The sequence below is a fragment of the Zootoca vivipara genome, chromosome 10 (assembly GCF_963506605.1).
Source record: "Zootoca vivipara chromosome 10, rZooViv1.1, whole genome shotgun sequence".
Taxonomy (NCBI): Eukaryota; Metazoa; Chordata; class Lepidosauria; order Squamata; family Lacertidae; genus Zootoca; species Zootoca vivipara.
The window spans coordinates 66,565,732-66,589,213 of record NC_083285.1 but is presented as its reverse complement, the minus strand read 5'-3'; the positions used below and the strand labels follow the sequence as shown (position 1 = coordinate 66,589,213).

At 42.4% G+C, this 23,482-nt stretch overlaps 1 protein-coding gene across 1 annotated transcript in view; it reads right to left on the bottom strand.

Moving 5' to 3' along the window:
- Window positions 1-23,482, bottom strand: part of EXOC4 (exocyst complex component 4) — a 390,546-nt gene that overhangs the window by 249,358 nt on the left and 117,706 nt on the right. Inside the window, exon 9 of the mRNA XM_035126670.2 lies at window positions 19,985-20,073. Coding sequence (XP_034982561.1) covers window positions 19,985-20,073 — 89 coding nt within the window. The remainder of the gene's footprint in view (window positions 1-19,984; window positions 20,074-23,482) is intronic.

The window sequence follows — 23,482 nt, the reverse complement described above, 5'->3', positions numbered from 1 at the left end:
TGGAACAAGCACTTATCATTCCTTCTCAAGGACAGCTTCAACAGCCAGCAGCTTCTGTTATATAAAGCCTCCATTAGCTTGTTCAGAAGGTATGTAAAATGCTGCAGTTTTAGATGGTGGGACATGTCATACTGGGTCAAGACCAAAAGGTCCACCTGGTCCGGAATTACATTGTCTCCAATAGGGACTAGCCAGGTGCTCCTGAGAAGCTCTCAAAGCACAACCTGACTTTCCTCCCCTTCCAAAAGATGGAGGATCCATTTAAGTCATCCTTATGGCAGCCACTAATAGAACTAACCTGTCAATGAATGACAAAACTTTTTATAAAAGGGTAATCTGAAGTAATAGCTATCATCACATGCTGTGGCAATTAATTCTGGAACTTGAGATGGGGCATCCAAAACCACACACAATATTTCTAATTATGGGTATACTGAATTTATAATGGTATTAGAATATTTTCCTCTTATATTTTCCTCCCAACATTGAATTTGCCTTTTTACATTGCCACAGAATACTGAGCTAAGGTTTCCAGTGAGCTTTCTACTATGTTTACAACAACAAGCCTTGCTTGGATGGTCAAAGCCAATTTAGAGCTCATCAACAGGTACATTAAGATGAGATTGCTTTGCTCCCAGAGTGCTCCACTCCTGCTTTTACCTTACATTTAATATTACTTGTGCTTTTTTAAATGTACATTTTAAGGTTATGGAAGAGATGCAGTGAAGGAGGGAGGAGGCAAACGCAGGAGGAGGAAATAATCATGCAAAAGGTTTTGTTTCACTGTCAAATTATATGGACCAGTAAATCCATGCCCACAGCCCTACTCATAAGCCAAATTCTGTCTCATTCCCCATCTGGTATGCCTTCGCCTAACCTCCAGTTCAATCTATTTACTAGATATTGTGCATATTTTCTTGGGCTTGGATGCTGTTTGGGATTTTTTGATGGGGGGTTGTTGTTGTTTTGTATACAGTAGTACCTCTGGTTACATAACCCTCTGGTTACATAAACTTTGGGATGCGAAAGCGGCAAACCCAGAAGTATTTTACCGGGTTTTGTCACGTGCACAAATGCAGAAGCAGTCCTCAGGTTGCAGAAACCTTGGGATCAGACCGAACCTCCAGAACTGATCCTGTCCGCAACTGGAGGTACCACTGCATTTGTTTTAGATCTTCCTGTGATTTATGTGGAAATTCTTCGGTTTGGTTGTGTTTTTTTTTAACATTTTATTCATTGTTCATTACTACTTTTGTTATATTGTAGCCATGTAATTTTTCCGTGTTGTAAGCCACTTTGAGCATGGATTGAATTGTGAAACACAAATAAAGTTATGAATACTCCCCTTTTACCCTTTCCCTGTTTGTGTCCCTTTCTGCACCAAGACTCAATTACTAAGCCTAAGGGATATGGCTGTGGAAAAACAAGGATGCTGCCCTCTCTACTTCCGGGCTCTGTCAACATTTAGTAAAATGGAAACAAAATGGAAACGTTTTCCCCTGAACCAAGACTGCCACCAAGGCTAATTAATAAGGTGGGCCTGCCTACATTTTGTTCTGAATGTTCATGAACAGCAGGGCCTGCCTAAATATTGGGGCCACAGCATAAACCTTTCACATGCTCTCCACACACTGCTCACTCCCCAATCCTTCCACTCCCTCAGCTTAGCCCAGGATCTTGTTCTTTTGCGGTGTACAGAGCTGCACAAATTTGACCGGGGATGATTCTGGCTGGTTCCCTTGGTAACACTAGAAAGCAAGCAGACAAGTTGCTATCAGAGGAACACTGAGCAACCTTAGGCACCCTGGCAGGCGATTAACGCCCAAGATTTCAGCATCTGACTGTGTTAGGCTGTGCTTGGACTTTCAGCTGTAGCTGTTGGAGCACAACAGGAAGCAGGGCAGCAGCAAACACTTTACGTCTGAGAGCACAAGAGCCAGTGTTTGCACCACTCCAGATCCACTAGATTCTCTCAGTCTGCCCTCAGGATCCCCAGCTCAAATGTATGCCAGTGCCAAACTGACAGTGAAATAAATAAATAAATAAAATCGCTATTGTACAGTAACAATATTATCACTATTGTACAGAACTCCTGGATAGTTACTAACGAGTGCATGTTCTCCAACACGTCTGCACATTCCTGAGTAGTATTTTTCTGCTTAAAACCACACACACAAACACAGAGGGGAGCGGGGGCGGAGACTCTTTAGGAATCCCTGCTTGTTCTAAGATTTCATGCAAAAAATGTACATTCATGAAACTGGGGGAAGCAGATGATTCAGTTTCAGGGCTGGCAGAGTGAAGACACAGACAAGGAGCTGCTTGAAAGGCAGCCAGCAGATTGGAAGCAAGCGGAGCCGGCGCCTGGCTTGGCAAGGCAAGGCAGATAAGGGGTGGGCAGGAAAGCAAATAAGCAAAGCCAGCATATAATTAATCAGGCCAGCAGCCTGATCTTTATGGTGAGGAATGGAATGAACTATCCTGGCATAGCTGTCTGACTAGATTCTTTAAAAGGAGCACACACACACACCCCACTGCAACATTTTGGTGCAGGCTCACCTGTTTAATTGCTACCAACATACTGTAACTCCGATGAGAGCTCCATAGGGAGCTGTCCTTGGTGCTGAAACCTCAGCTATCCACCTCAGCTCTCTTCCCTTTCTCTGCTCCTCCCCTCTAAGGCACTAATAAAGAGCTTTCCAAAATGTTCATGTTTGTGACACACTTTTTAGACATGCATCATTTCGCGACACAGTGATTCGGTTTTACTAGCAAACCGGAGATTAAACTAACCCCTTTACTGCCCTGGGAGGCACGCCACACAACACACCTACACAGTGAAGCCGACACACTAACATGTCACAACATGCAGCTTGGAAAGCTCTGCACTAGAACAAGAGGAAAGCAAAGAACTCATTCACCCAGAAACAGAATTCCTTAAAGAAAAACCAGCAAGGTCCATAATGCACGAGACACTGAATGCTTGTGGATTTTAGCTGTGTTTACTGATGTTGGCAGCTATATGAAGACCTCTGCTAGTCATCTGTGGTACATTTGACACTCAAAAAGGAAGGCGTCCTGTGACTTCCAGCCTTCTGAAACGTTCCCTGCCTCCCCACCTGGAGGCTATTCTTTCTTGCCACTATAAAGTAGATAGCTGTTAGCTATTTAATGACAAGAGTAGGCAACCATTAACTCTCTATTACACCTTTATTTGGCTGGACTCTGAAGAGCTTAAAATGTTGAGCCTCTAACATAATTCATTTGCAGAACTCCACAGCTAATTTATTATTTACTAGTGTCATTCAGCCCGTTAAATAAACGGGCGCTAGAACATTCGGCCTCTTTCTGCGGCGGTGGCGCATGGGGGCGGGGCGGCTGGCGCCTCCCACGGCCGCCGCTTCGTTGGGGCACTCCACTGAGCCCAGCTGGCCAGCGGGCACCCAGGAGAAGGCCGCAATTCGGCCTCTTTCTGCAATGGTGGTGCGGGGGGCGGCTGGCCCCTCCCACAGCCGCCGCTTCATCAGGGCGCTCCGCTGAGCCCAGCTGGCCAACGGGCGCCCAGGAGAAGGCCGCGATTCGGCCTCTTTCTGGGGCAGCGGCGGCACCCACGGCTGCTGCTTCGTTGGGGCGCTCTGCTTGCTGCTGGTCGCGGGGGGAGCGTGGGGGGGAAGGAAAAGGAAGCAGCCTCCTCCTCGCGCAGTGAGGCACTTGTGCGGCCGGGAGCGGCGGTTGGCGGTGGCAGGTAAACGTAGGCAGAGGGGTGGGGGGTGAGGAGAGCGTGTGTGTGTGTGTGTGTGTGTGCAGTCTCTGTGTCCAATCCCTGTGTCCGTGGAGCACATGTGCAGTAGCGTGGACACAGGGACTGGACGCAGAGACACAGGGACTTTATTATATAGGATGATGTTTTAAACAGGATCTCCAGGCCTCAAAATTAGTTAGTTTAATATTGCCAACACTCCTCTCCACCACATTGCCTTTCTAAATGTCTGTGATTAACTCCCAATGAAGACAATCAAACCCATACTTTCAACTCCACACACTTTTATTTAAAAGTATCTTAATTTGCTTAGCCACTAACATTTGCATCCAACACCTTATTATGAGGAATAGGGGGAAAGTCCTGGAACACTCTCCCTGCATGTAATTCAATCTTATGGAAGTTTGGTAATGTGTTGCCAGGAGTTCAGGAAGCACTCTGCACAGCATTCAGCTGGTGGGAGCATAACTGAATGGCGTCCAAGAAAACATGTGCATATTCAGGTATCAGAATTTGGTTCTATCTTGGAGCTGGATTTGGGTAACTCTGGCATAAAGTGTGGAGGTGGTGGTGTTTGCAGAGTGTGTACAGTTTCATGAGGATAACATTTTGACAGCTGGACTGAAATCCAAGGATCAGGCTACATTTTATGTGCCTCTTTTTTCTGTCAAATTAATGATGAAGTCAGATTTTCTCATTTTCCACAATCCACTCTGCTGCCACTAGCAACAGAGGAAGGTAAGAAACTATGCAAAGCACTGAAGCCCAACAGCACTCAAGCAGCTGGAAGTCCTGCTCAGATCCCCCATATAGCTTATCAGATTTTAACAAACACTGCCTGTTTACAATTCCTCAAACTTACTGTTCTCTACCTCAGCTGTACTTGAAACTTACTTTTAAAATTAAGAAACCAGGAAGAGTATACATACAGAGTGTACAAAATTCTGAATAATGCTCATCATGGTAAAATCATTTTCTGCTTGCTGCATAGGAGTCTTTGGTGCATCTGCTTTCTGTCTGCACTGCTGCCTCAGTTGCATACGGTTGATTTGGAAGGTGGGAGGAAGAAGGTTTAGCAGGTGGATTGTTGAGCTAGATGGCCTTTTAGTTCCAGTGATCCCATACTCTGATTTCTAGTAACATGGATTTAATAGCATAATCGTTTAGTTCTCAGGACTGGGAGCTATGTTATCCCAAACTTAAAGACCATGTAGAGAATCAGTGGAGTTTAGGTGGGCCAATGTAGAATTCATTGGCAGTTAAATTAATCTTGCATATAGCAATCTTTGTATGTAACAGCTACTTTACCACTTTGAGGGTTTTTTCTAGAATAATGCAGTATATAAATTGTATGAAATAAATTTTCATATTGTCCCTTCTCCAAGATTCATTTGTGTATAATGTGGTTTTGATTTCTCCCTGATACTTTTACGCTTTTATGGAAACTAAGCCTTATGAGGAACAGTTGAAGGAGTTGGGTATGTTTAGCCTGGGAAAGAGGAGACTGAGAGGAGATATGATAGCCATCTTCAAATATCTAAAGGCCTATCACATGGAAGATGGAGCAAGCTTGCTTTCTCCTGCTCCAGAGGCTAGGATACAAACCAATGAATTTAGATGACAAGAAAGGAGATTCCAATTAAACATCAGGAAGAACTTTCTGATAGTAAGAGCTGTCCAATAGTGGAACAGATTCCCTCAGAATTGAACTAGATGACTCTTGGGGTCCATTCCAACTCTATAAACTGAAATTTATTTACTGGTCTTCTGAGTGTATATTTAAAACAAATATTACCAAACAGATTATAACCTCCCAGGTCCTGTTTGCCTCAATGGGCAAGAGGGTGGTGACCAAATTAAAAAGCTCATTTTCACAAGAATTCTAGGTAACTGCATACAAATGAACCCACTGAGCCTCTTCACTAGTGGGCACACTTTCAGATGCAAAATGCCTCCTGAGTTTTACTGTACTGTTTACTAGTCTACCACCAAATGAGAAATGCATCTTTAAATCTAGGAAAGAGGCCCTCCAAAAATACTTCCATATTCATTAAACACAGAGAAAGTGTCATTTTGTTACAGTTGCTGACATGTATTTGTTGCAACGAGCATGCAGCTTTTACACTAAGGAGACTCTCCAGTAGCCGAGGATGACAATTAAGTCAAATACAACTGCTTGATCGTGGCAATTAAAACTCCCAGAGAGGAACATGGGAAGCAATCCAAGCTCCTAATCACTTACAATAGTTTTGTTATCATTTTAGAAATTCCAAGCTTCAGACCATCAAGTCTTTATTATAATATTGTCATGCAATTAGCCCAGAATTCAGAAACATTAACGAGTGCTTAAGCTGCTCCCCTTACACAAGGGAAAGCATAACTAGCACTAGTAACAACCCTTGCAAGTCACTCAGAATAAATAGTCATAAGCAGGGTTAGTGGAAGGAGTTTTACAGAAACACATTGTGCCATCATGTGACAATTTTTTCAAACAGCAAAAATGACTGGCTTGGATAGGAAATGAGGCAGAGAGATTACCCCAGTTGACTCTATTAGGGGCAGCTCAGCTGGTTAGAGCTGGTGCTGATAACACCAAGGTTGTAAGTTCAATCCCCATATGGGACAGCTGAATATTCTTGCATTGAGAGGGGTTGGACTAGATCAGGCATCCCCAAACTTCGGCCCTCCAGATGTTTTGGACTACAATTCCCATCTTCCCTGACCACTGGTCCTGTTAGCTAGGGATCATGGGAATTGTAGGCCAAAACATCTGGAGGGCCGCAGTTTGGGGATGCCTGGACTAGATGGTCCCTTCCAGCTCTACAATTCTATGGTTCTATGGTTCCTGGAGGAAAATTGTGGGGAATCTGTAAGAAGATGGAGTAGATACAGTTTCTGGAGCATTTTTTGAAACAAGAAAGCAAAAGCAAAGTTTTTATCCCCCTTGAGATTCCAGAAGAGCTAGGAGTCTTTTTACAAAGACTGTGGGATTGTGTTGTGGGTAAGATCTGAATGGGCCTTGAACTGACACACTCATTTTCCAGCTACTTTCACTGCAGAGAAAAGTTTTCAGCCAAACCAAGAGATCCTGCATTCAAACATACGCAGGCATGTGAGACAATTCCTACTAACTGAAGACCCACAACCCAAGCACCTTGAGGGACAAGACTGAAAAGGAGAAAGCAAAGCAGGAGGGAGAAGTGATGCATTGGTAATATATGTATTAATGAGAAGGAAGGGCTGGAGGCAAAGAGCTGGAGAGTCATAAATCAGCCAGCATGAATACAAACTCAAGAGTCTGAGCAGCAGTCACCACATAGTCTGTTAGAGACTCTAGGAGAAGCTCAACAGCATCAGCACTTATATCTGTATCCTATGACTGGCCACTTGTGACCAAAGGAAGGGCTTGCCAGTTGCTGCTACTCAGAGCGCTTGCTGGATTTGACTCAGGAAGCAAATCAAAAGGTGTTGAGTTCAAACGGCCTAGTTACCTTGGCAAGCTTTCCAGCTCCCAAGACCAACTGGAAGAACAGACTATGAAGGTTATGGAGATTATATGTGTGTGTTTCTACATTATTATTATAATATTATTAATTGAATTTTTATATACCGCCCTAAACCTGGAGGTCTCAGGGCGGTTCACGGAACAATATAACATCATCAGCATAAATGCTGCTTTTTCATTCCAACCAACAAGGTGCCACCTTGTGCATGAAGTATCCTAGCCTCTGTCTTTATAAATCTGTTCGTTTCCTGGTTTCCTGACTGTGGTTTTTCTAACTGTGCAATCCTAACCATGTCTACTCAGGAGTAAGTCCTATTGAATCCACTGGGGCTTACTTCCAGGTAAGTGAGCTTTGAACTGCAGCCTTAGTCAGGATAACGGAAAATCAATTCACACAAATGCCAAAGGACAGGAACATGGATAAACTCCAGAGGTGGTGCATGGCAAGTCCTTGAGGTTAATTAAGAAAAATTAAATCCCATGAGGCCAGAAGGCCAAGGACGTGTTTCAAATCACAACATGAGGCATGACAGAGATAAGAACGGAATGCTGCAGTGAGGGTAATATCTTCATTTTTCTACACTTGAGTGAAACGGAAGGTCTAACATTCAACTCCGGGGGAGTTGCTGCACACACCTCAAAATGCTTTGTGAGAGCATTAAACAGGCAAAAACATCAAATGAATGGTGAGTATTTCAAATCAGTTTCAATATGAGCACCTTTTAGCCACAGCATGATAGCAATGCATAAGTTTGACAGGAGCACTTTAATAAGGGTATTTGAGGCCATTTCCTAACCAAAAAGCCCATCCTTAATACCCCAAAATAGCACACTTCCAAATCCAGAGTTTCATAAATGAGCCTCCCAATTTAAACATAGATAGGATGGAGACATAAAGTTCCGAGTCTCACAACAGCACCTCCATATTCGGCAAATGTTAGCACTGAACTTTTTTTAACCTGCTGTCTGTAACTCGGGGGGGGGTGGTGGAAATTGTATGGATTATTCCCCTAGGCTTGAAACTATATCCCAGAACTTATCAGAGGTCCCACTTCTGTCTCCTCCTCCAAATCTCTTTCCTATGAAACTTTGACCCCGATGTCTTGATTCTCAATGATAATGAAGTATCTGTATGCAGAATTGCTTTGGCTGTCATTCATCAACATGTTAGCCCCCATACGCCCACCTTTCTTCACCTCACCACCTTTATCACTGTCTAAACGTAGATTATAAATTTTATCTATTTGCACTTTGACGTGCTTTTGAACTGCTAGGTTGGCAGGAGTTGGGACCGAGCAACGGGAGCTCACCCCGTCGTGGGGATTCGAACCACCAACCTTCTGATCAGCAAGCTTAAGGCTCAGTGGTTTAGACCACAGCGACTCCTGCGTCCCTTTATAATGCATATGTATGGCTAAATTCCAATTTGGTATTTCGATAGTCTTGTCTTATACTATAAACAAGAAGAAGGAGAAGAAAGAGAAGGAGAAGGAGAAGAAGCGTGCATGCACACGAAAGCTCATACCAATGACAAACTTAGTTGGTCTCCAAGGTGCTACTGGAAGGGGGGGGGGGAATTATTTTGTTTCATAAACAACAAGTTATTCCTCCCTGTTGGGGTATCACATTTCTGGCAACATGAGGTGATCTCTATTGGCAGCACTTTCTGGCAGCCCATACTGGGTATCTGTTCCAGTCAGTATTGTGCTCCCAAATTCCGAAGTTGAGACACTAACAGTATTTCAGAAAAGCTCCCAAGGTCAAGCTTTCAACTGCTTTGCACCTTTCGACAGCAATTAAGCCAGCTCTGTGTGTTACACAGCAGAGATTAAGTTGTCCTGCTCCTTATCACAGACACTTAGGCCTTGGAAAGAATTGGGGTTTGTTTATTTTTAATAAGCAACAGCTCCAGATAAGAACTACAGATCAGGAAATGGCTGAAGTCATAAATGCTTACACACGGAGAGAAAGCTGTGTGTCAATAGAAAGGCTCTTTCTTCCCAAAAGGCTATCAATATTTTGAGTGTTCAGAAGGAGGAATCTCAATAAAGGTGTCTGTCTGTTGGAAAATGCAGAGCAGCAGCTGTTGTCTAATAAGGCAATGTTGTTGTAATTCAAATGCTAAAAATGCAGAAGAAGCTTTGCTTATCAAGCAAGGGTGAATCCTCTGTAGCCATTTTGAAAGCAGGTACCCTCCCAATATAATCTAAATGAGAAAAAGAATAAGGTATTATGAATATTCATTCTACACAGTGGACATCTTTGGATGGATTTATTCCACACAGTAGCTATCTTTGGATATTTTGGGGGAGGGTATGCAAAACAGGAAACCTAGATGAATTCTAGCAGGATATACCCCAGCTAATTTGTGGAGCTGCAGATAAGACAGCTATTCTAAAATGTGAACCATGAGGAGGCAAAGCTTGCAACAATTGTTCAACCTGCAGCCCCAGCAAGAAAGAGAATACAGGAAGGCAGGAAAGAAGATCATTCCCAGGACTCTGGCTACAGCTGACTAACTCAAGAAAAGGAACTGGGGCTTCTCTTCAGCTTCAAAGAAATCACAGACAAAAATAATTTCATATGAAACAAACAACTCTAGAAGGATCAATGCACCCTCCATGCTCTGAGAAAAATGAATATGCACAACAAGTACCAACATTATGTTCTTAGTAAAGGAGAACATCCTCAGATGGGATGTGTGGTACCAGCGCCAGCTCTTTGGACTCTCTGACTCAAGTTCATTGCTCATCCTTCCCAATAATAATAATAATAATAATTTATTATTTAAACCCCGGCCATCTGGCTGAGTTTCCCCAGACACTCTCGGCGGCTTCCAACAGAACATTAAAATGCAACCATCTATTAAACATTAAAAGCTTCCCTAAACAGGGCTGCCTTCCGATGTCATCTAAAAGTCTGGTAGTTGTTTTTTTCTTTGACATCTGGTGGGAGGGTGTTCCACAGAGCGGGTGCCACTACCGAGAAGGCCCTCTGCCTGGTTTCCCTGGAACTTGGCTTCTTGTAGTGAGGGAACTGCCAGAAGGCCCTTGGCACTGGACCTCGGTGTCCAGGCAGAACGATTCAGACAAAAATGTTTTCACCCTTATCCCCTAGTGATCAGTCCCCCCAAACCAGATCCCTTGCCCAGTTCCAGTCACTTTTCTCCTAGCAATCAGCTTAAAAGTCACTCTGCAAGCTCTTTGATATTAAGCATCAGCAGTCTAGTTCCATTGGCATTACAAAGGTATCACAGGTATCACTGCGGGGTTGAGAATAGTCCCCTATCAAAAAAAGAATCTCACATTGAGATGCCTACTTGGTACATATAGAAGGCCCATCTCTGGATTGTATCACTGATGCCACACTGAGGGCTGCGGCTGCTGCCACAGGGGCTGCCCACCAGGTCGTTACGTTCAGCCATTTTCCTCCTCCGAGGCACATCTCCAAAAATTTCTACAGGAGGCTGCATTCAGCACTATTGGAGGAGGAGAGGGTGGTGTCTAGAAGTTATGTGCTCCCTTAACTCCTAGACTCAGCTGTCTCTCTGGCCTTAGACTAGAGCCCAGTCACAACCATCCTAAGGGAAGTCCCCATGCTAGGACTCAGTATGGCTGCTGCATTTGTGTTCTCTGGCCAAGAGCGTGCTGCTTCCCATATCTTAGTTCAATGAGACTTGAAAGGCAGGCAGCCACCTCTTGCCAAGGATGAATTCATGACAATGTTGGGCTTCCTCGGCTAGAGGTGTTTGTTAGCCTTGTGGCCATCTAGGATATGAGATGGAACAAATGGTTTTTTTTTGGGGGGGGGGGAATAGGAAAGAGGACTCTAGGCTGGAGATGGATGGAAAGCCCAGGCTTATCAGCAAAAACAAGACAGAAGCTGTGTTAGGATCCTCCCACCAGAGGGGGTTTGCACTTCCTGTCTAAAAAAACCCCATCTGAAAAAAAGAGCTCTTCTATCACCAAGACGGAATTCTTACAGACTTAATAGCAATCTCCACAGCACTAGGATAAACAATTGAATTCCTTACATATAGATTCTGTTTCTCTTTTTCTCCTTCCCGCCTCCTTTTCCTTTGCTGTCAAGTTATCTGACCTCTGTTTGATAATCTCATTTCCTGAAAATCAAAATACCGGAAATTTAAGCTTCCTAGAGTGTTAATTGTGACCCTGCTCCATTGCTAATCAAAAAATTGGATGTTTTGCATGAAAATGCTGCTCTAATTAATTCTCAGTCATAAAGCGCCCTGGTTTTAATAACCCCTTCTTGATTGGATAGCCTTTGAAGAGATGGTTGCTGCTAATCTGCTACACTAGAAAAACCGCACGCAGAGGAAATAATAAGTGGGCTTCTAAGGTCTGAATGAGATTATTGCATTAACACAGCCAAAGCGAAGAAGAGCAATCTCTCTGCCCCAACCTCAAATAAAGCTCCGATTTTGACGGGGTGGGGAGCAACCAAGACACCCGAGAGAACAGAAAGTCCCCTTGCTGCATTCCTCAAGGCAAAAGGAGCTCTTCATTTCAAATCGTTCTGCCATTTTGAGGTTCCTTTTCAAAACTTAGGGCATCCACCTGCCACAATGCCTTTTTAAAAATGAGACAAGAACACGTCAGTCCTTCCTTCTCCCTCCCTATCTCTTCTGAGTGACAGCGTATTATCATATGCAACTCTAAGAGTGCTGAACTGAATTTTCATTACTCCAAACGTCAAAAGCAGTTTGTGTCACCAGAGAACACAGGTGGTTGTCCCAGGCTGCCTTTTTTGTTGCTGCTGTTCTTGGTTAACACAAATTGCATGAGCCACAATAGATTGTGCCTTGCAGAAGAGGTGGTTTCTTCCTGGGAATGCCATTCCCTATATAGAAGGCGTGAACTACATGCTCACCAAAATCAGTGTCTGCTCTGAACTTTACCATATCTGACTGCAGGCACAGGGAACTAAATTTCTGAAGGCGCTTCAAAAATTCCCTGAACATAGAAAAGGCTAGCACAAGAAGATGGTAGAGAAAAGGGCAGACTGTTTTGCAACCAGATAGACTCAGCTGTTCTGTTCTTGGTTCATGAAGTAAGTTGTCAAGAGAACCTTGCAATTACCTTCCAGAACTTGGGAAGACTAAATATTGGTGGAAACCTGCCGGTTGCTTTGCCTGCCTCTCTGTGCCCCCCTGAGGCTCTTCAAATTCTCTCACCGCATGAACTTTCTTCATGGACTTAGTTGGCAAACTGATCTGAGAGCACTGCATCAGCATGGGAAATGATTTGGGTTCCCTATGGTGACTTAGAACAGAAATATCACCTGCTGTATCTAACGAAAATCTCAGATTCACACTGGCTTTGACAAATACATGCAACTTGCTTCCAAGACACATCCTAGTAACCAGATCTCACTTGAAACCCAACATAGAGGAAGGATGCCCTAAAAATATATTATTAGTCAACATTTTTATCTAGCAAAGGAAAAGTTATAAGCACAGCCTCCATTAATAGTTAAGATCCTTATTATCTAAACCAGAGCTTTCCAAACTTTTCATGCTGGTGGCACACTTTTTAAACATGCATCATTTCGCAACACGATAATTCAGTTTTACTAGAAAACTGGAGGTTAAACTAACCCCTTTCCAGCCCCGGAAAGAGCACGAGACACACCTACACACTGCAGTTGACACACTAATGTATCGTGACACACCGTTTGGAAAGCTCTGATCTAAATCTTGGCTAACCAAATTTTGCAATGAAGCAAAAGAAAAAAATCCTAATGTTCTGGGTTCTGAACTGGCAGTGAGTGACCAAGTAAAGGATCTTGGGATTGCGGTGATTAACTTGATGAAAATGGCAACCCAGTGTGCAGCAGCAGCTGTGAAGAAGGCAAATTCCATGTTAGGGATCATTAGGAAAGGGATTGAAAACAAAACTTCCAACCTCAAAAGGGACATTGTCATGCTGGAAAAGGTTTGGGAAACAGTAGCCAAAATGATCAAGGGGCTGGAGCAACTTCCTATGCGGAAAGGCTGCAAGATTTGTGAATTTCTCATTTAGAAACAGGGTAAGGGGGGACATCATACAGATGTGTAAAACTAGGAATGGTGTTGAGAAAGGGGATAGGGAATTTTTTAATCTTGCTTTCATAGTAGTGGAGCCTGTGGCCGTCCACTGAAGCTGAAAACGTTGGAAGACTCCAGAGAGACAAAAGAAAGCACTTCTTCACACAGCACATTGTTAAACTATGGCATTCACTCCCATAAGATTATGGTGGTGGCTGCCAACCTGAATGGCTTTAAAAGGGAAGAGACAAATTCATGGAGGGCAAGGCCTTCAATGGCTGCTACTCATAGTGGCTATATATAACCCGCAGGATCAGAGACAATATGCCTCTGAAAAGCAGTGGCTGGGGATCACGATCAGAGACTGCTGGTGCCAGAGCCTGCACAAGAAGTTTTGCCGCCTGAAGTGAAGAGCAAGACCCTCCCTCACTGCATATACAGAACACAAATGAAGCGGCAGCTGAGTCTTCCTCTCTAGTGATGGGACAATAGGCTCCACTATTCCTGAGAGCAGAAGGCTAGCTTAGCTGGCGTAGAGCAGGCATTGCGGCACACACAGCTCTGTCTTCCCTACAAGCTTGCTACACTCCCTGCATCTAGTGATGAAGGCAGCAGCTTCACTCTGTCTAATAGCAGGGCTGCCCCTAGCTACTATGCTTGTATCCTTGTGAGCTTCTCACTGGGGTATTCTCTTCTCCACTGTGAGAATGAATGCTAGAATAGCCCTTTGGTCGGACACAGAAAGTCTCTTCCAATGTTCTTACCCATGACTCTTGACTAAGCTGCTGCTGAATGCAACTCACTGGCATGGATATAAGCAAGCATTATACCAGCTCCTCTTCACTTCTTGAATGCTCCAGATAATCTGAATTAAAGTTTGCATTTTGGGCTGTTTTTCCTTTGCACAGTTCTAAGTTACCTTCCATTCACTTCCAAATATTGCAAGACATCTGCATTAAATGCTGTAACATATCTTGTCAGGCAAGCTCCAAATACTTTTCTTGATGTGCATACATACCAGACCAAGATCGAGGGGAGGGGTGAGAAGAGGCAGGTTAGGGGGCCACAAACAGCTTCTTTCACAATGCTCACTGGGTGGAATGGCCATTACCTTTCAGCCTAGCCTACCTCACAGGGTTACAGTAAGAATAAAATGTGAATGATTATATAGCACCATGAGCATCAGTTAGTACACTGGGATATAGAATGAATGCTCATACATATGAACGGCATACCTCTGCACATCACAGAGAGGCTAACAGCTTCCTTCCTAGGAAGCAGAACACAGGAAAACTCTGAATATTCTCAGATCAACTTACAGGTCATTCTCCTTCATTGCAAAGTAGAAGTCTGGAAGAAAGGTGCTTCTGAATGAAAGGGCCATAACCCAATATAGAGCTACATGTGCAAACGCCTACTGACTCATCAGATTAAAAAGGTAAAGGGACCCCTGACCATTAGGTCCAGTCGTGACCGACTCTGGGGTCCCTGACTCATCAGATTAATTAGGCCTTTATTTGGTGCTGGATTGTAACGCTCAAAACAACTAGCTCCTGAATCAATCCTAGAGAGAATTTGGCTTTGCTCCTGTGAAAGCAGCTAAAAATTAAAAATATTTGTTCCCTCCACACCTTCCCCCTATGACACCATGGCAGGATTAGTTGCAGATCTGTTGAATTGTGGTGTCAGATTTACTGCTTTGCAGCTAATGGGTTACTTTAAAGATGGAATGGCACTTCCCTCTCAGATAACTGTGACAGTGTGCTGGTGTGAATGCTGCACCCCTAGCCAGTTTCTAAATACAGGAAACCTGGCAGGCAAGAGAGCAGGAGAGGCTGTTCCTCTAAAAGCTCTGAGCATCCACCTCCAAGTCACGTTGGCTCCGCATTTTATGGCAGAGTAAGAATCAGCAGGGGGCATTGGTAGCGACAGTAATTAAATCCTATAGTGTCTGCTATGCAAAGGGCACTTCATTAATTACAAGGAAGGTGACGGGTGTGCTGTGCAGCTCTTTGACAACCATGCCGCTTGGTGGAATTAACTATACTATTAGTGTAACGTATAAGAAAGCTATTAGGGATGTAATAGTAAATTCGTCTGAATACAAAAAATTTAAACACACACACAAAAAAAAAAAACAATGCAAACAGGCTCTCTCTTTTATCAAGAAAATGCCAAGATCTCACCTCTCACTATTAGATTGGCATTTTATAGCAGCTCACCCCTTGCATACACATTAAAACACACACCACAACCACGGTGTATAACTGGGTAATTGCATTTGCTCACCTTCATCCCTTGTTAGCCTTTCCCTCTCCCCTTCCAACCCACCTTCTGGTTTTGAAATGGAGAGAAATTTGAATGGAAAGATCCCTGGGCCAGGAGCCTATTTTCCTTCCTTCTTCCAACAATGCTGTAAAGGGCAAGGAACATGGATGGTTCTATCATAAACATCAAGCAGGTCCTCGCAACTAAGTGTTGCAGTGGATCTCTAGTCTCCGTCTCTCTGTCTCTCTGTCTCTCTCTCTCTCTCTGTGTGTGTGTGTGTGACCAGAGCCTAGCATTAATAATACAAATTTTAGGAACAACAAAATCAGAAAATCAAAGAATTGTAGAATTAGAAGGGACCACAAGGGTCATCTTGTCTAACCCCCTGCAATGCAGGAATCTTTTGCCCAACGCTGGATTTGAACCCACAACTCTGAGATTAAGAATCTCATGCTCTACTGACTGAGCTGCAGTGATAGTTAGAACACTTGTTCCAACTTGGGTCTATATTTCTGTGCTTTTTTGTTTAGTTTTTGGTTTAATGAACAACTAAAAGTGTGACTAGTCTGCTTGCAAGTCAATACAGAATGAGACTTCTGCATGCAACTGAGTGTTTGGAGGAGATCTGATGATAGCAATTTAAGTAGACTGACATTTTCTGCAACCTGCAATAGCTCTGATGTTTTCATTCTCTCCTCATCTCTTTCCCTGGTCTGAGGAAAGTCACTGTTTGCTGTTTGGTCCATATATGGGCCATTCCATGAAAAATGAGCCTGATTAGAAAAAAATTATTTTTAAAATATACTTATTTTACTTATAGTTTCATTAACTAAACATATTAAAGTTCAATATTCCAAAGGAAAAAAGAATTTGAAATTATTTTTTTCATGAGAAATCTGAGCTTGAAGTTTCAGTATCATTTTTCTGATTGTGTAGCTTAATTTTGTTCATTTAGGTTGGCATTATTTTTTAAAGATAAACAAAAATTGTGGTTGTCATTGTTGGTATATTATTAAAGTGAAGAACTTTGTCTACACATTGGACTTGAAATTTTTTAAATAGGTAAGTTATTTCTATTTTATTTTTATTATTGAATGGGATGCTGTTTCAGTGTCCCACCCGTGACAGCAAAAGGTACAAAAGTTTATTTTGTGATAAAACTAATTTATAGGTTATGTTTGTTTTATTGTGGGAGTATGTATTAGAGTATAACACACCTAACAATAATAAAAATGCAGTTAATTAATGTAAACACCATGAAATTTTAATAATTCTTTTTCTGTCCCACCCGTGACAGTTTTCAACTTGTTTTACTGTTGTAGCTTGATTACAGGTAGGTAGCCATGTTGGTCTGGATCGAAGTAAAATAAAAAAAATTCCTTCAGTAGCACCTTAAAGACCAACTAAGTTTTTATTTTGGTATGAGCTTTCGTGTGCATGCACACTTCTTCAGATACAGTGAAATGGAAGTTTCCAGGCACTTATGTAGAGAAGGGGTGGGGAGGGATGGGGAGGGGGAGGGGGGATCACTCAGAAGGGTGGTGGAAATGGGTGATTGTTGTAGCTTGAGTTAGTGATTTTAGCAAGTGATTTCAGCTCTCTGCAGACAGGAGACAGATTCCTCATGTAACAATTCTTTATTCTGGCAAACAAGACTGAGGAGAGGGGAACTAGCTAGAAAGGGATACATTTTGGAGGGAACAATCTCAAGCAATCACAAAGCTGCCTTTTGGTGGAAACCAATAAGACTAAGGAGCCAAATGCAGCTGCTTGAATGAATCAATAGTAGCTGTTCCTTCTGGAACATAAAGGCAGTTACCATTACTTTACCCTAGTGCGAATACATACAGTAATACAGATAATATAACCTTTGAATCAATACCACGCTAATTTCAATTTCCTAATTGAAGCCATAAGTAGGAAAGACTTTTTCCCTTCCACACATTCTGATCTTTTGAGCCTTACTTGTTGTGATTTGGAAAACGAAAAATGCATGAATGGTGAATGCAAAAAGTGTTTACTTAATTTGCACACCCTAATTGATGAAGACTTAAACATGTTGTCTGAGATTTTGTGGAAGCAATGGAAAGATGACTGTTCTAGCCGGCCTAAGGTTTTTGAAGCAAAAGGAACCATAGAAGAAGTCAATGAGCTACAAAATCAATTTAGTAAATTTAAGAAGCACTTCTTTGTAAAGCGATTACAAACTAAAGCTTTCAAAAATATGAAGGACACAGTAGCTGATGATGAGGTGATTCTTCAAGTGGATTTTGCTGAAAACTATTTGGCAACATCGCAAGATGAAATCCAAAGTGCACACTGGACCCACAACCAAATCACAGTATTTACTGGTTGTGCTTGGACTCAAGGCAAAGTACGTTCTTTTGCCGTGGTTTCGGATCACTTAACCCACAACAAATACTCAGTACAGTATATGCATGCCTAAAAGCCATAATTGAAGAACTTAAGAAAGAATTTAACAGACTGACAAAGGTCAAAATCTTTTCTGACAGGTGTGCTGGTCAGTTCAAAAATAAGTACACACTGTCCAATCTGTGTTTTATGCCTGAAGACTTTGGTGTTGATGGGGAATGGTTGTTGTTTTTTGCTACATCCCACGGCAAGGGTGCCGTGGATGGGATTGGTGGATTAACTAAGCAAGCAGTTTGGAATGCAGTGAAACAAAGGAGAGTAGTAATCAATTCAGCCTCAGATTTTGTTAAATGTGCTGAAAAAGCAGTACCAAGAGTGAAGTTTGTCCTTTTAACACCTACTGATATCAGTGCAAATATGGCGATGCTAGATGAGCGCTGAACTTTGGTGAGGAAGATTCCAAACGTGCAGTCCAACCATTTTTTAAAAGCTAAAGACAAAAGAAGTTTAGTTTATGGACCTCCTTTTCAAAAGTCCACCCACGTAGTCTTCACAGAACTGTTCAAGTTAAAAGTTTCTGATGTTTACAGAGATTCTGATAGTGACACAGAAAAACAAGATGGTGTAGCAAGTTGTACAAATGAAACAGATGTGCCGGTGGTTGGAGTGAAGCCGTTCGTTGATGGAGTGACTATTGGGACATATGTTTTAGTTGAATTTGAAACAACTACAAAAAGACAAAGAACCAGGCCTACTAAATATAGATATGCTGCAATATGCCAAAGTAATGTTGAAGATGATGGAGAAGTCATGGTGATGTGTATGCGAGCAGTTCTGGAAAGCTGTTTCAAGTTGATGAAAAAGACATATCATATGTGCAGTTTGAACATATTCTTAGTATCTTACCCCAACCTAATGTTAAACGAATCAGAAGGAACATTTTTTATGAATTTACTGAAAATGTAGATGTGTTTGAAAGTGGTTGATTGGCCCAGAGATGGACTAGAAGAAAATATTTTTTTAATAGATTTTAATTTTAGTAAATACAACATTATACTTTGTAGGCTATGGTATATAGTAAGTATAGTAATAGCAAAAGGTTTTTTTTGTAATTATTCCATTTTTAACAACCTTAATTGTATGTTAAATCGAGTGTATGCCAGACGCATCCCACCCGTGACATTTCATTGTCCCACCCGTGACAGCATTTTTTCCTTAATTTTGTATCATTAAATTTCTTAACCTGAATTTCTGATTGCATAGTTGTAACAAATAAACATTGATTTAAACAAATATGCTGAGTTTATAATTGATTCACCTCCCAACTCACAGAGTTTTTCCATAAATCAAACTTATCTCAAGCCCCATGTCCTTTTTTTGTCCCACCCGTGACAATACTTTAACATTTAATAAAATTGTCAAAAATATCCATAAAAATAATTAAAAAATTAGTAAAATGTTCAGTATCTTATTAAGAACATAGTTCAAATTTTGGTTGTTATTTTTTATGTATATTTACATTCTTACACATGTGTGAATACCAAAAAACATGGTCCAAGTGTCCCACCCGTGACAATGGAATGGCCCATATCCTTTAAAGCAGGAAAAGAGAGAGGGAAAGAGGGAGGGTGGAGCATGCATGCCCAGGCTTACTGCATTACTATTTCCCAAAGTGTCAGACCCATCTGTTATACTGGCCTCCCAAATATAAAATATAATACAACTGCAAAGAAATTTCAGCGAAATCTATCATCCTGAAAGCATTACAAAACATACTTCGTGAGTGGGTGGGTATAAAAACCTGGCTGTATTGTGAAACTCAAATATCATGACAAAACTCAAAACTGATATTGCTACTATGGAGTTTTATCCTGCAGTTCAGTATTTTGAATTCTGACTTAAAACTAGTTTGAAGTTTTGATTTGTTTCCAATTTATTTCAAAAAAGACAGCGGCTATCAAGGTAAGTGGGAAAGTGTTACTCAAGTGTTCATTTGAAACCAGGTTCCCCCCCCCCCCCCAGCTTGGCTTACCTTGAAGTTCACCACTCCTGCTGTACAACTCCCTCCTCTGCTCCCGCAAATAGGCACTCATACTAATGGCATGGGAAGATGATTCAAACCTGCAATGAGACAAACACAGCACGTCAGCAGGCATTATGAATCAATGTGAAAGTCAAGGCCAGTTCCAATATGTGTGGTCATATATTGACAGTATAATCCATCTTCAAAAGCTAAACAAGTTGCTGGTTCTGTTGATCTCTGACTGAATCCCCCTATCCCTCCCCATTATTAATCATATCATACATTTCATTCTGCTGCTAAGATCCTAACTAGAAGGCACCAAATCTTAGCTTGTGGCATGTACCTCACATTCCTCTGAATATTCTTCAGAGTATTATGGGCCCCTGGCATCATGAGCACTAACGAGGGACATAGGTCATTTAATCAAAGCAACACTTTTGTACTGATCATTTCCACCCCCACCCTATCCAAAATGGGCACTTCCTCATTCCTCCCCATTTACCATGTCAGGTAAAGTCAGACTACAAAACACAACTCTTTGAATATTCCTGGCCATGGGAAACTGGCGAGAATAGTTCCTTTAAGAGTTTTACCCCAGGCACACGACTCTCTAAAACCATCTGCTTATAAGGTAGGAAGAACAGTCCCTTCTACAACCATTACAGAAGGAAGTAAAATATCCTGGGAAAATGCCACTTTAGGTGGCCATGCAAGTCTGCCTATTCTGTCTATATGATTACTCAAAGGAACATAGAAAGCTGCCTTACACCAAGACAGACCATTGGCCCAACTAGCTCAGTATAGTCTGCTCTGACTGGAAGCAGCTCTCAAGGGCTTCAAGCAGGGGACCCAGCCTTACCTAGAGAGGACAGGGGTAAATATCCAGATGCTCTACCACTGAGCTAGGGCCCTCTCCCTATTTTAGCCTGATTACTCAAGGAGGGCTCTTGAAAATGCAGAGATCCTTCTGGCAGGTGGATGGGAAAGAGGGTTGGGAGACAGCTGCTCCGTGTGGTGAGACAAACACCGAAGGAAGAAGAAAACAGCACGACCGAGGCATTATCAAACAACTCACCTCTCAACAGGATGAAAAATGCCATTTTAATGGCAAGATCTCTGCAGATACAGTGACAGCTGACAGATAAACCAGAGATCCCAGCAAGCATGGCTGTCATTGTGGTTAAAACAATCACAAGAGAGTGAGCAGCAGGGGACATGTGCTTCTTATTAAGCAATTATGCCTTACTTCATTTTCGTCAGACAGAAATGAGTGCGTCTGGCTGGAGCAATGAAGCTGACAAGCTAACATGCCAAGCAACAGGGGATGGGAGCAGTTCAGGATCAGCAGGGAAACTGCAAGAAATCCAAACCTTCCAGGGAATCTATGAGGAAATCTCAACAAGGTGCCCCCTCCCAGGTTCTAGTCCTTTGATGCTGAGTGTGAAGTTGCAGGCTCCCTACACAACAGGGGGGCGGGGGCGCTATGGTCTAACCAAAAATCCCCAAACTTCGGCCCTCCAGATGTTTTGGGACTACAATTCCCATCATCCCTGACCACTGGTCCTCTTAGCTAGGGATCATGGGAGCTGTAGGCCAAAACATCTGGAGGGCCGCAGTTTGGGGGTGCCTGGTCTAAACCACTGAGCCTCTTGGGCTTGCCGGTCGGAAGGTCAGCAGTTCAAATCCGCACAACAGGGTGAGCTCCCATTGCGCTGTCCCAGCTTCTGCCAACCTAGCAGTTTGAAACATGCCAGTCCGAGTAGATAAATACGTGGCGGGAAGGTAAATAAACAGCATTTCTGTGCGCTCTGATTTTCGTCACGGTGTTGCGTTGCGCCAGAAGCGGTTTAGTCATGCTGGCCACATGACACAAAAAGTCGTCTGTGGACAAACGCCGGCTCCCTTGGCCTGAAGCAAGATGAGTGCCACAACCCCATAGTCTCCTTTAACTGGACTTAACTGTCCAGGGGTCCTTTACCCTTTTTTCCCCCCTTATGCAACAGTGTGACTATATAGCACATTTTAAAACAATTTCAGTAATGTAATTACTGACATGGATAGGCTTGCTGGGAGGAAAAGTGAATAGGCACCAAACACATTACAGCAGAGGCATTTACCTAATATTAATGGACAGGGAGTTCCAAAGAGAAGGTGCTGCCACACTGAAGGTTTGATTCCTTGCAACTGCAGAATGAACATTATGTGATACTTGCAAAAGTGCCAATTCTGAGATTGAAGCAGTCGAATGGGCACGTATGCACATATAGAGGAAACTGAGACCAAGAGAGATAACTAATCCATGATGCCATAGTCCCAGTGATTAATTTAAAAGATGCATTTCCAGTTTACCACCAATTAATCAAAGGGGCTTATTCTGGGCTATTGGTCTCCAATAGAAAGTGGTAAAAGAAAAGTAAAAAAATGCAGGGCAGCAGCACTGCTGTACGACGGCTGGAAGCCAGAAGTACAAAAGATGAACCCGAGAATCACTCATGTTTAAAATGTTGACTAAAATCACAGCAGTGATTAACAGCATCCAGTTGAAGCAGCATCAAGAGAAAGAGGCACACAATGGACCAAGGACAGAATTCTTGAGTTAATCAAAACAGAATGGAACAGAAGAAGCACAACTGCCAACACAGATCAAGCTTTGCCCTTGCCATTCTATAACTTTCTATAACACATGTTCCCACGCATGTCTGTGCAATAGTGTAAGTCAGTCAGTTGTGGAGAATTCTGAAACAAATAAAAATGCCTAATGATTTATTCAGAGAGTTGCAAGAACCGGGAACCTTTTCCTCCTCTGCAACATGCACAAGAAGAAGGGGACGACAGAGGATGAGATGGTTGGACAGTGTTCTCAAAGCTACCAATATGAGTTTGATGATGTATAGATGGTATCTGACGCCGGTCAAGCTAGCTAAAATGTACCACAAAAACGACAATAAATGTTGGAAATGTAAACAGGATGTTGGCTCATTCTACCATATGTGGTGGACATGCCCTAAGATAAAAGGCTTCTGGGAAATGATTTATAATGAATTGAAAAAGATGTTTAAGAACACATTTTTGAAAAAACCGGAAGCCTTTTTGCTTGGAATAATTGGGGAAGAAATCCCCAAGGATGATGTTAATCTGTTTATGTATGCCACCACAGCTGCTAGGATTTTAATAGCAAAATATTGGAAAAAAGAGGAACTGCCTTCGAAGCAGGAATGGCAAATGAAAATGCTGGACTATATGGAATTGGCAGAATTGACAGGAAGACTCCGGGACCAGACAAATGACAAAGTTTTAAAAGATTGGAAGAAATTTAAAATGTATATAGGGAATGTATTTGATAATTAGAGTTTGAATATCCAGGAAAGTAAAGAGGTTAAGGCATTAGGGAAACAATAGAGGTTTAAAAGTTTGAAATTAGGGTAAATGATATGAAGTTGAATTAACTTGGAAGTTTTTAAAGGGATTACATGATGGGAAAGAAAGATGATTTAGAAACTGCTATAG